The 14,170-nt window shown below is 36.4% G+C and overlaps 1 protein-coding gene across 1 annotated transcript in view; it reads right to left on the reverse strand.

Moving 5' to 3' along the window:
- The window catches only part of WDR72 (WD repeat domain 72), a 96,324-nt gene extending 86,697 nt beyond the window's left edge, over window positions 1-9,627 (reverse strand). Inside the window, exons 1-6 of the mRNA XM_009906445.2 lie at window positions 9,475-9,627; window positions 8,202-8,308; window positions 5,561-5,639; window positions 2,582-2,756; window positions 2,002-2,078; window positions 114-233 (exon numbers count right to left, since the gene is read on the reverse strand). Of these exons, the coding sequence (XP_009904747.2) occupies window positions 114-233; window positions 2,002-2,078; window positions 2,582-2,756; window positions 5,561-5,639; window positions 8,202-8,308; window positions 9,475-9,627 (711 nt within the window). The remainder of the gene's footprint in view (window positions 1-113; window positions 234-2,001; window positions 2,079-2,581; window positions 2,757-5,560; window positions 5,640-8,201; window positions 8,309-9,474) is intronic.
- Window positions 9,628-14,170: the final 4,543 nt, after the last annotated feature.

Raw genomic sequence — 14,170 nt, forward strand, 5'->3', positions numbered from 1 at the left:
ACTTTTTCTTTAAAAAAAAGCAGAAGTGAAAAACCAAGTATCTGCATGTAAAAATCACATTAGCTTTTCAAAGTTATTGATAAAATTCTAAAGTACAATGCTCAATAATGTACCTGCCAACATGTGGAAGACACAACTAGAAGGAGCCTTTCTGTGTAAGTGCAAAATCGTACTGCTTGGCAATTTATGCAGTCCAGAGATTTCGATTCCTTCTCACACACACTTTGTCTCTCCTTTACAGCAGAGGGAAAAAGCAGCAAGATTTATTCTAGATATCTGAATTTCTACTTTTAGGGTAGGAACAAACCATGGAAAATAATTTTGTTAACGTACATTTTCAAAATGCAAAGCAACATGCAATTCTTAATCAAAAGCGAAATAGGAAAACATTAGGGTTCAGAAGTACTATGTGAACAGAAGACATTCTGTATGGCTCAATCTCAAAGAAGTGATAATGAATATGGAGAAGGACTAAAGGCGTGTCATATATAATAGAGATTCATTACAGCAGATGCTAAGTATTCTTCTGTCAAAAATAACTACAACCACCTATAAACTGACAATATTACTTTCAGAATGGATGGTGGATATTCTACTTTTCCACTCATCCTTGTTGCACCCAGGACAGTCTGGGACACATGGTGCTGTCATGTCTTTTTTGACCTTAACACCTTTAAAAAGTCATGGAAAAGTAATTAATTTTCTTAGTTTTTCACTGCTGAATGTATAGGTGGCTTTAAAAAAACAAAAACAAACCAAAACCAACGTACTTTCACCCTTTGTAAATATCAGATCAAGGCCATCAGGCTCAAAACTAATATATTGGAATAATTTTTACAAGTCATTCAATGAATCACTGAAAAAGTAATGCTTTCTGTTTTGAAAGTTATCAGCAAAGGAAGAGCTATGCTGGCCATGGAATCAAATGGAAACCAATTCAACCAGTATCAAACTGTAAACCATTCTCTCACTACATCTTGAAACCCCAGTTAATTCTAATTAAATCCAACAATATTTATTACCATACTGTAATATGGTATCTGGATCATTACTAACTCCTCCCTTCACCAAAGAGAGTCCTGGGCTGTAAAAGGATGGCACTGTACATGCTTCTCTGATGTCTGTAAACAGTTGTTACAGAATGTCTACAGTGACAGTATTTTTTGCTGCAGAAATGTTGAAGAGACCTTCCTAAAACACTGCATATAAACCAAAACTATTGAAAAAACACCAACAGGGTATCAAACTTGACAGATTCTCCTGAAGGGCCTGATTCTACTCATTAATAAGTAGTGCTGCTGCAAGCTCTGCAGTTTGTCAAGCAAAGTGATGTACTGCAGAAAATCAGAGAAGACAGTTGACATTTGGCCACTTATGTTGATGATTCATAGTACTTGATGCAATACTGAAGTCTCTTCATGAAGCCAGCTCTGAGTTTAATTCAAACACAAAACATTGTGTTCCAGTTCTAACACTGTGCATATCAAGTGACAGCTGCTAAGATTACTAAACACAGAGAAGTTGCACAGAATAAGCAAGTTTGAAGATGGAGAAACCAGGCATTCAACACAAGAGCCTTTTCCAAGTGAAGACAGCATTGTGGAAGGCAGCCAGATGAAAACAGTTTAAAGGTCCATTTTGAAGAAAGTAACAAGGGTGAAGAGGGAGCATACAAAGGTTGATTTGGAAGACCTTTAAGGACAGAGTGAAGGGGTTCAAAGAACAGTGACATTTTCAGGACAGCAGGAAAGCATTACAGCTTCAACATCATGGAATATGGAAAGTAAGAAGCCTAGGTGAAAAATACTGCAGTTAAAGGCAAGAGGTGTCCAAGGGTCCAACTAACTTTTAATAGTGATATGAGGCTGTGTTCTCAGAACTTCATGATGAAATTCATCATTCTGTTTAATACATATGGCTTAAAAATATTCTGGATTCTGCTTCAATGTATTATTTTACCTGAGATTATTACATTCATGTCACTGGTTCATACAAACTGACCTGTATGCTATTTAAAGATGAAGATAGGTCCCACACTTTCAGAACTCCAGCTACAGACACTGCAACCAATGAATCTTCTGTGAAAAGTTAACAGTGAGATGGTCAACTTGAAACCAAAAGAGAACCATGGCACAGACACTGATGTACTATACAGCACTAAAACATGGATTCTGCAGGACACTTAAGATGAAATATTAATTTTACATAAAAATAGATAATTGGCATACAGAAACAGAAGCAGTGCAGGCAGATAGTGAATTATTTTGTACAATCAGATCTAGTTCAACAAGTCACAGAACAGTGGTTTTATGCCCATAGTTGCCATAATATTACAAAATTAATTTGTACCTATAGCCAGGAAATGAGTTGCTTACAACCACTGTAGAGGCTGCTCTTTTTCTCTTTAGAAACATATTAAACTCAACAACTTCTTAGGTGTTGTCAAGGAAATGTTAATATCTTGTACATAAAAGCACTGTAAAACATAATTAGATACTAAATCTAGTAGGGGTATACTATTTATACAGAAATATTTTCTTACCATTTAAGTGGCCTAGATAAATACATCTATAATGTATACCTTGAATTCTTGCAGAGTGTACAATACACATACAATTTATCCAATCAGGAGACTGAGATGATAATAAAGTGTGAATAACGTCCAAAGTCTTAGCATCAATAATAAGCACATCTTGATATTCTCCACAACAAAGAAGCCAGCCTTCACCTGTCATTCGGAATGAACAATGGTAATACTGTAGAAGTGGAAAGAAGAGAGTCAGCATACAGAGCTACACAAATGTGCACACCTATTTTTCACGTTAAGCATGTCATACTTTGATTCTAATCAACGCCTACTGCACATGCGAGCCCATACACAATTCTGCAAGTGACACAAGTATTTTGCATACATTTGTGACACTTTAATACAGGCATACAGCTTAGTAAGAAGTGCTTTGTAGGGGGAAAAGTATTTGTCCTGCCCAGCTATTAGGATTTTTGGAAGTGATCAAGGCATTAATTTTCATTATAAAAATCACTAAACATTTTGGGAAATATTTCTCCGAGAAGTTTCATCTCTCTCCAAACATCTGATAGAGCTCCAGTTATGCAAAGGTTCATAAGCATGAAGAAAAATCATGTGAAAATGCAGAAAATTCAACATTTTTTTTTTATAACAATATTTTGACTTCACAATGTATTCTTTATTTCAATGTTAAATGCCCAAGTGTTCAGAAGGTTCACCCTTTCTCAGTCATGTAATGAAAGAAAAAACTGACACAGCAAAGTCCTATGGAACAGAGATGATGGTGCAGAGGAACTGTGAAAGCTTCTTTTTTGCTGGGTGTTTTCTACATGCAAGGACATTTGCATTTTGTGTAATGTCTATCTGTAATTGTACATTTAACTGCTGTAAATACTCAGAGAACCAACTCAAATTGAATTTACAGGTAAATACTATCTTTAAAGGGAACAATCATGTAGTCAGGAAAATACCAGATGGCTCCACAAAGTTGTGCCTCATTTTTTGACAGGTTCTCTGTATGCTTGGTTCTGCTTAGATAATAATTCTTGGTCTATCGGTTAACTAAATGAAATATAGAAACAATTATATTATATAATACCACAGATATTATGAATAACCAGAAGTAGAAATGCAGCAGTAAGGACATTTTGTAATTATTGTTACACTTAAATTAGGCTTGAACTGGAAGATTTGTATAGTCAGTCCTCTGAGAAAATCCTATCCTGGTCAAGATCCACAAATGATTAAGAGTTGACCCTGATGTTCAATTTCATTTCAAATGGCAAATATTCAGTTTGCACTATTTGACATCTGCTATTTAGAGCTGAATCATCTAAGCTGAACAAAAGAAACCTACTAGACCAGATAAGGTAGTAGTTTAATTAAAGCCTACTGCAACTAAAAATAAAGCAACAATTTTATGCCACAAGTAATTATTTATTGTACAACAATGGGAAAAAAATCCACCACCACAACAAAACAACCCACAACAAACATTCACACACACAAAAAGCATTTTATTATAAATATCTGAAGGTTGCAATTTTTGAACAGTTTTTCCTTCTAGCAACATCTGTTCCTTCTCCCATTAGATGTCTTCCTGTTAGATGCTCCTATTTTCTTTTAGCTGTCTTGCCAAAGTTACAGAAGAAAAACACTTTTTTTAGCCAAATTTAGGTCTAGCTCACTTCCACTAATAGAGAAGAAGCAATAATTTTCTATAAGTATCTGCTATTTGCTTTTCCTCTTTGAAGGGTATGAATGAAAAAAAAAAAGAATAGTACAGATTGTCAGATAATCAGTTAGGCCAGATCCCCCCAGTTCTCTGCAGAATTCTTCCACAACTTTATTAAAATGTAGTTAAGCACTACCACAAAGTAGGTCATGCCACGCCTCTGTTACGTTGTAATCAAAGTACTGGTTTGTGTATAAAGACATATATATGCAAACAGAATATATGCTTTAAACATATACACAAATAAATTCTGAACAAGCAATGTGTGTATATATGTAGAAACATTTTAAAAGTTATTCTTCTATAATTTTTATTTGGGAATACAGCAATTTTTTCTCCTTTTCCCTTTCTCATTAAGAACTGTGCTTGCATTCATCATGAAAAATTGTTTCTTCTGGAAGCTTTAAAACACTTGCATTCTGAATTTGGCCACAGTTTGAGTCACAAGAGGTCTCAGATTTCAATCATTTGGAGGCTTTGTTCGACCCTAGACTTTCCTTGAAGAAAAACAGCTGTTAATTAACCTAGGAGCCCTGAGCTCTTCTAATATACCAAGAAACTAGCTATCTCTCTGAATCAAATCCATACATGGGGGCTTCTCAATCATATACACACAGGTATTTCAAACACCCTCACAATCCAACATCTAGATGCTTAGTGTACTGGATACAGTTCAAAGACAACACTTAAAATTATCTGAAGCAATATTTAAAGCAATTTGGTTTCCCAAAATAAGTGATCTATACCAAGTTCTGCAATGAATGAAAGGGTATTTTCGGAAACAGGGCAGAGCAGTCTTTTGGAGGTCAGCAGTTCAACGTCAAAATCTTTCAAATGTTTAAAAATAAGATCTTCAACAGATTGTCTTACAATGTTCAGCTAGGTTGCTTGTACTTCTTAAATATGTCATCAAAAGCCAACATTAAGCTTGAAGTTTCCATGCAATTTTAACACAGGAGGATAGTAAAGCTAAAGACAGTTTCATTTTGCTACTTGGTGCCCAAACTTTACAATAAATTAATCGAGACTGCATTCCAGACAGTTGTAGCCTAAAAAGAATCAATTCGTTTGATTAGGGAGTTCAAAGGAACATCAAAGCCTTATTTTCTTAGAGGGAAGTCAAAAAAAGGAAAAATAACATATAAAACTACTTATATTGCAACAGGTTATTTTCTCCTATTAAGTATGCTATGAGTTACATATTTTAAATGGAAAATATGTTTCTGAAAAATGTGTTAATTCAGCAAAATTCCTCTTGTAATAAACAGAGCTATTCCATGAAAAGTTGCTATACTTACATAGATTGCTGTATGCCTATAAGGAAGCTTTGTGTTCTCAATGCATTGTCCACTAGTGACATTCCAAACACACATCTCCCTGCCAAAGATAACTTCATATTATTCTCTGTCATTTCCACTCAATTGGCTGGAATAATTTTGTGCCACCAAGTTTTTCTTTAGCGTTTTAAGTGCGGTCTGGTCATCTATGGGGGGTTTTTGTTAGATTACTGGGTAAGAAAACGTTGTGGTCATTAGGAGGGGATGACATACACTATCTGGTTAGGCCTTTTTTTTTTTTCCGGGGGTGGGGGTGGTAATTGCACCCTACTGCCTCACAACAAACCTGACTTTAAGGCCAACTCCAGTCTACAACAAATTGTAGGTATACTGCCATTACAGCTCATCAACACATCACTGTAACTATCTGTCGTTGGAACGACATCCTCCTGAAAATGATTTATTTCACTGAACTTAAACCACACATTTTGAAAAACAGAATGCATCTTCTGCCGCATCAGACTTCAGCTCTCGAGAAAATGCAAGTTCTGTTAAGAAGAAACAGTGCCACCATGAGGCTATGCCTGAAATCTGTTACTTTATCCAGGTACCTGCCTCTTCTGACAACCTAAAGGTCTGCACAATGTTCGAGGTGTGCTTAATTACATTTAAGGTTCATGTTTGATAAAGATACATTAGCCATTTCGACATTACTCAACATACTATGGAACTAGAGTACAACAGATCAAACCAGGTGGCACAAATGAGGCTGAGATACGTTAGCATAGTTCAGCAAGTGAGCATCAAACTTGATGCCTTTTGATTTTATTTAAACAGCACGTTATTTCCACAATTGAAGCAATCATTTTATGATCTCTGAAATTATATTCACACATTTTCTGAACCATGCCTTAAAGAACACATTGGGGGAAAAAGTTTTATTGTATCAGAAATACTATTTAGTGATCTGCATTTTAATCTAACACTCTCATTTTATAACAATGTAAAAATGTTACTTTTTATTTTTCTGGTGAGAGAGAAGCAAAGGCTATACACCTGCAGCATAGTGTCAGAGTTGGGAGTCCAAAAAAATTCATAACAGAGCAAGCATTCTGTTGGGTTATCCACAGAATCACAGAGTTGGAAGGGACCTCTGGAGATCATCCAGTCTAATCCCTCTGCTAACACAGGTATGCTTAGATCAGGTTGCACATGTCTGTCCACACAAATTGTGAAAGTCTCCAGAGAAGGAGACTCTACAACCTCTCTGGGAAGCCTGTTCCACTGCTCTGTCACCCTCGAAGTAAAGAAGTTTCTCCTTGAGTTCAAATGAAACCTCCTGTGTTTGTACCCATTGCCCCTTGTCTTGTCACCAGCCACCACTGAAAAGAGGCAGTCCTCATGATCTCCATTCTTTAGATATTTACATGCATTTAGAAGATCTCCTCTCAGCCTTTTATTCCAGGCCAAAGAATCCCAGTCTCTGAGCCTCCCCTTGCAAGAGAGAGATGCTCCAGCACCCTAGTCACCTTTATGGCAGTCTGCTGGAATCTCTCCAGTAGTTCCATCTCCCTCTTGAATGGGAAAGCCCAGAACTGGACATAATACTCTGTGTGTAGCCTCACCATCATACAGCAGAGGGTGAGGAGAACCTCCCTTGACCTACTGGCCACACTCTTCTTAATGCACCACAGGATGCCATTGGCCTTCTCAGCCACAAGGGTACTAGCAGGCTAATTGTGAACTTGCCCACCAGCATTCCCAGGCCTTCACGTTTCAAAGCAGTTAATTTCTCCTTTTTTTATATCAGAGTAACAATCAGTTACATTACTGTGATACATAGGTGCAAACCTGCACAAATGAGATCAGAACACTACTTCAGCCCCTGCATGTTGCACTTAATTTACTGAGTATACTAACATGGAGTGACACCACATTGATAAACCTGTCCTACAGCATATGCTATATGCATGCACAGGGCATCGGTGAGAACTTCTGACTCATTAAGGACTAATTTATAGATTTCCATATAAAAAGTACAAAAAATACCCTGTTCAATACTCATTCTTCTGGGATAAGTTAGTCATACAAACGCTTCAGAGATTCTGAAATAGGACCAGGGGAGAGTATCATCTTCAATCGAAAGAGACAGAAGTTTGAAAACAGCAGAAGTGAATGATTCAGAAGGCAGAAAATGCAGTTCAACACACTACATCTTCTGAAGATGAGGCTTCCTATTGGTGATTATCTTAGCTTCATGTTGCAACTTTCTAGGGATCAGTGATGGATGTTTTGCCCTTATGTAATACAGATAAGTCAGCTGTAATTGGTAACAGTGAACATTTAAAGGGGCCAGAAGACTATTCAGTTCTACTTGTTCACATTCCAAGCAAGCTTGGTGATCCTTCAGAGTCAGAACCTTTAGGATGAGAACATCTCTCTGTATGGTGTATTTATAGCAAAGCCCTCATTTGTTTCCTACTCTATTTCCAAAAAGATAGGGTGGAAAACATTAAGAGATGAGCTCGTAGCTTGACTATTCTGTACAAGATATCCTTTTCATATCACAGAAGTAGTGGATTAAAAACCTGCCAAATGCAGAAACTAACCTATACCTGCCACACATGTCATGTTTAAGAGATAAGTGAAATCAGTTACCTACCCATTTTCAGTAGCACTTACTACACATGGCTGTTTCTCAAATTCTCTTGCTTTTGCCAAGCAAGTTACAGAAGCAGTATGGCCAAAGAGAATTTCTTTAGATGAAATCTAGAAGAAAAATACAATGGTTTAACTTAAACAATGTTTTATGTATAAACTAATGATATCTAAAAGCAAAAGAAAACTACTTGTAGTGAATATATATATATATGTAGTGAATATATATATTCTCAGGTTCTTTGATCACATTTCTGGAATGTACAGAGATGTGGATGAATCACTCAATTTGCATAAAGTAGAGTCTTTGTATTCACTATAATCTCAAAAATGCACCTTCTGAGGAATTTATGAAGCATCCAACGTTATAAACCAGGAAATGTGCAGATAATCTCTGGCCTCCACTCTACAGCATGCAGCAAAAATGGCAGCATGAAGCAGGATTTTGATATAGCAAAGCTCTTAAGCATGTATTTCATGCAATGCATTTAAGTAAACCCTTTGATTAACTTCACTGCATGCAAAGATCTTAATGGAAAAGGGTAGCCCTACAGAATCGCAAACAAAAAGTTGAAGCTATATTTGAGCACAAATGGGGCAGCCAAATAAAAATTAAAAAAACCCAAGAATCACAGTTGTAGGAGTGCAGAATAAAAAAATATAGGAATTCCTTTACTCTGTTCCATGCTCAGGAAAAATAAATATGAAACAGCTGATTCTATGATAGCCAAAGCAACACCAACAACATGCCAGGATGTCTGCAGCTTAATTATACCAAAACATAAATATATATTTCATCATACCTACCATCTTTCTACATTTTTCCCACTGTTAACCTGGTAGAGAGCCCTGGTCATATAAATGTCTGTTGGGGTATTTGTGTTTGTTTTGTTTGTTTGCTTTGTGGTTTTTGGTTGGTTTGTTTGTTTTTCCTTAACAGACAAACCATGCTCAGAAACCGATTAACAGACAAAACAAAACCACAATTATCATGATTCCTGACTTGTAAAGTGTACATTTGCCTGCTGTCACTACAGCACACAATGTCAAATTATAATCCACAGGTCATGATAAACTATGAAAATTTTTTCCAAAGTCTGCAAATAACTGGTTGCTTAGGCATTTCAGCTCTTTGTTTCACAAATTTCCTATAACAAATATCACTAGCTTTAAAATTTAATCTAAGTAAGAGCAAGCCTGGATAATCCCATTGTTTATAATAAAACATGAAGCTCCAAGCTGCCTATTTGGCACACTGCAGCATAGCAGACACAAACCTTTAATTCTGATGAAAGATCCCAGAGACATATTTGTCCTTCTTGACTTCCCGTAACTATAGTCTGCTGGTCATCTGTAATCATAACAGCAGTGATGCTGTGAGAAGGAGCTATTTTCCCCCAGACTGCTACAGCCTGCACTGACACCTTCATAGTCAGCACCTGAAAACAGAAACATCATGATGATCCTAAATTATCACAGAATGTAATAAAAAACAACTCTAAAAAAGGCAATATAATCAACATCTGAAAAGGGGAGCTATAAAACACTGCTGCAAAAATGTTGATGAGGCATTGAAGCATTTTCTAGCTGTTGCCAGCATCATGCTAACAGTTTCATTAAGACACAAGTCAGCTGTATCAAAACTCCCAAATTATTAACTGGAGAAGAACAGCTTCCAGCACTCACCATCTTCCTAGATAGCCTGTAGAAACACTTCAGAAGCATCTCAGTTTATCTCCCTTCCTTTACAGCTTTCTGGATAAAATGCCAGAAGGCTGTTGTCATCAGCTTCTGACTGTTGTCAAGGATGGAGAAGGGTATGAAGTTGACACGCGCCTGTGAAGTGACTCCACCGAAAACTGAAATTCTCTTAAACTTTATTGAGGGCACTTTTGACTGCCAACAGCATGCAGGCAATAGACAGGCATCTGACAGATACTGAGCAACATCAAAAATGAATACAGCAATGTGTTACTCACAGGCGTGAGTGAACAAGAAACAACAGAGTTTAGGCTCTTGAGATGTGTTACTGCTGGGGGTCATTTAAACAGATTTTAAATATTATTTTCAAAAATACTGTATGTTGCCTACTTTTATCCAAACATCAATAATACCATTGCAGAGATACCTCAGAGCAGCTGTTTTGCAGTCATTAAGCAAAATTCATCTTTTGGAGAAAGTATGCTCCTGTTCATCTTAGAGAAAGGGGAAGACAACAGAGCCCTCAGCACAAATAGTGAAAATTAATCAGATGCCTGTAAGAAAGTGCTAGAACAGCACAGCTAGAAGAGGACACCAAAAAGACATGGAAGATGAAATCTTGTGATAAGAGATAGGAATGAGGTAGAATGAAATGAATGGCAGAAGGTAACAGCCAGCCAAAAGTAGTAATAAAGCAATGATTCAAAGACACATGAAGAACAGCTCCTGCAATAATTCAGAAAAGACCACAGGACAGAAAGAGAGCAGCGAAGCAGCCTTTTAAACTATGTTTAAAGAAACTAATAGAAACCATCACTAAATTCAGCGTGGTAGCAGCTGAAAGCAGAGACAAGGGTGAGCGGTATCTTCATTACTACTAATACAAGTCTTAAGTGCACAGAACTAGAGGAATGGCCCTGCTTCCTGACAAACACATGAAGGGCTCAGTTACTGGGAAAAAGGGCTGAAAAGACTGGTATGGTAGACTGCCTAGGTCCTGACACACAATCTTAGCCAGAACTTCAAAGGCAGAAGAGAGGAGGAGGAATCTAAGAGAAAAATCAAGGTCAGAAGTGCTAGACTAAATCCTATTTAGTTTAATTTTAAAGCTCTTCATGCACACATCACAAAATACTAAGAGATGTTACTGATCTCAGCTTTAGAATTTGACATTTCTAGTATTTCTTTTTTAATGTCTAGTCATACAAAGCTAGAAGTCTTTTTCTCTTCCCATTTATGTCCTGAAATGAAAGTTGTTCCAACCAAACTCTTAATGATGCGGTTTTAGGTATCTGCAAAGCAAGGAAAAATAACCATTTTCATAAAGCTTATAAAATGGTAGCTGTCAAGTTAGTCTGAGATGTCAAATCCTGAGTCTTTACAAAGCATTTTCTTGCATATCATGGAGTCATTTATACTTGTGCCATGGGAGCATTCAATTAGTGTAAAACACCATAAAGCAGCAGAATTCAGGTTTGTACTGCATTGAATATAAAGTCATAAATTACATTTTCTTGTAGAAGAAGCATAGAATCAAGATCAATATTCTTAGCAGAAGACCTACTGCTGAGCAAGTGATGAGTAACTGAACTCAGAAGACCAACAGAAGTTAAAAGCTAAATGATTTAATCGGATTTACTGATGTATAGATTATCTATTTGCACAACAATTTTTCAGATATCCATGAGTGTCATGAATTAATAAACAGCTACCACTATGGACAAAACACCAGTTATGTAAGAGAATTAATCTTTGACTGCAAAGTTACAGGAACATTTCTTACTTTTTCCTTACAACTGAAGCGTAAGTGAAATAGAAAACAGAATGTCCACATGAATATAACAGTCTTTAACTTCTCCCATCATGCTACTTCATTAACTTTTCTTTTGGATTAAGATATTCTGATGCACAACATGAGTCTTTTGCATGAAAGCTTTGCTTCTAAAAATACCAGAACTTCCTTAGAAATGATGCATGCACACATCCACATTTTGCCTGACAATATTTAGTTTTATCAAAGCTATTTAGTGATGCTGATGGCACCTAGAGCAAACTTTTAAATAATAAAATCAACAGATATTTATCAGACTGTTCCTTTAAAAAAGGTAAAAACTGTTTCCACAAAGTCAAATATCGCCCAAGGCATCTCTGAACTGCACGTAGCTTATCAGCACGTCAAATTCCTCCAGCTCTGTCCACTGAAGCATGTCTGATTTGCAGTATTAACCCGTAATTCAACTTTAAATCAAGTTCCTCATTCCTGTTCACAATCTAATGAACTTTTACTTGTTTTACCCTTACAATCACACTGTCCAAAAGAACTGCCTACAAAAAATTCCTTGTCCTTAGTTAAACCATACCAGTTCATCCCTCCACTAACTTGTCATATGAAGGCTTTTCACACTGAAACCATACCACAAACCTCTCTTGGCTTGGAAAATTTCCACAGCTGCAAGGACTTTGGCTGTATCACTTTAACAACATTTTGTCATTTGTACTGTATTAGTCTCATTTGAAAAACTGAGTACGCTACCCTCCACAGAAGATGTGAGATATTTAAAGTCTATTCAAAAGCTTTAAAAGGCCAGAAAGCTGGAGATCTCACCTTGAACGTCTTTTTAAGCACATATTAACGCAAGGACTTTTCCTCATCACTCAACTTTGACTTGGGCTGCTCATGAACTGAGCAGACCGCAAAAGGTCAGATTATACCAAAAAGAAACAGTGCTACCATAACTTAACATATGCTTTCCCCATAGAGCACTAACTCCAATACAGTAAACATATCTTTATTTCCTCTCCTCTACTAGTAGCTTTAAAAAAACACATTTGTTAGCTTCTCCATTAAACTCATCTCAGACTTTCCAATCACTGTCACATAATTACTGCTTAACTTTAGGCACACATCTCAGTGCTGCATTTTCAAGATAAAAATTATACTCCTAGATCAAGTGGTTCAGGAACATGTAGGTTAAAATGGATGAATTTCTTATGTCTTAAGAGCGTGCATGTGCACATACTCAGAGTGATTTGCAGTGCAAAATCTGGGTTTTGTTTTCCCCCACTGAAGTCTGTAGCTCAAGCTCTGTATTTACTGGTCCTTGCATTTACACTCAGAATTTGCTCAAAAGCATCAAGGACTCTTTCCAGCAGAAACACCCTGAACAATATTACATTATTAACTACAAGAATCACAACTTTTCATGAAGAAAACACATGACTTGATTTTTAAAATTAATTCAGAATTTACCAGATCTCACATATATCAAAGTCCGTAGAACTAGGAACTGAACTTCTTAGAGACCAAATATCAAACAGTTCACATGATCAAACACTGGTTGTGGCAGAAACCTTCTTCTCACAGCTACAGCCATAACAAAAGCTACCAAATAGGAAATGATAATTTAAGAGAAAGAGACTTTGTACACTAAAATATCACTCAATAGGCAACAATGTGAAAAAAACAAAAACAACACACAACAAACCCCACAAACAACCAAAACCACCCAAAAACCAACCAAACAAAACAACCCTTTTGTGAATTTATATTCATACTTATTTCACATTTCCTATGAATCCTAAACTATCAATACAAGATCAGTTGTTTCAAAGTCCAGTTAAATGTATAGCAACCAGAGTGGGCATGAAAAAGACACAGAAATTGGTCTAATGAAAACATTAAGAGATTAGCAGCCTTTAACTGTTTGTTTTAGAATAGAATAGACCAGGTTGGAAGAGACCTTTGAGATCATCATGTCCAACCTATCAGCCAACCCACCTAACCAACTAAACCATGCAACCAAGCACCCTATCAAGTCTCCAATGAGATGAAGAAAGAAACATTTGGAAAAAACCAAAACCAAAGCAGGGCATGTGGGCTAAATTAATTAAAACTAATTACTGAGAATTTTAAAACAGCAGCAGATGTCTTCTCAGTCCAGCAAAATTCTACTTGCTCAGGCTTCAACATCCTTGATATTGAAGTAAAATAATAGAAGTTACACGCAAACTTTAGATACATCATTTTAGTAATGTAACCTCCTGTACAATGATATATCTAAAGAGGGTTACAACGATGTTACATCATTATAGTAAAATGCTAGGAAGTAAATTTTAAGCAGAGCCTGTTAGGTTTTCATGACCAATTCCTGATGTTTGTGTGTTCCCAATCCATCTGATTCTCATATTCCCATCTACTCTTTGGCTTTAACTGACATTTTTTTCCTATACATTCTGTCTATATAAGAAAAAGATCTAGCAATATTTTTGTAC

This window comes from Dryobates pubescens, chromosome 17 (genome assembly GCF_014839835.1).
Source record: "Dryobates pubescens isolate bDryPub1 chromosome 17, bDryPub1.pri, whole genome shotgun sequence".
In the NCBI taxonomy this organism is placed as follows: Eukaryota; Metazoa; Chordata; class Aves; order Piciformes; family Picidae; genus Dryobates; species Dryobates pubescens.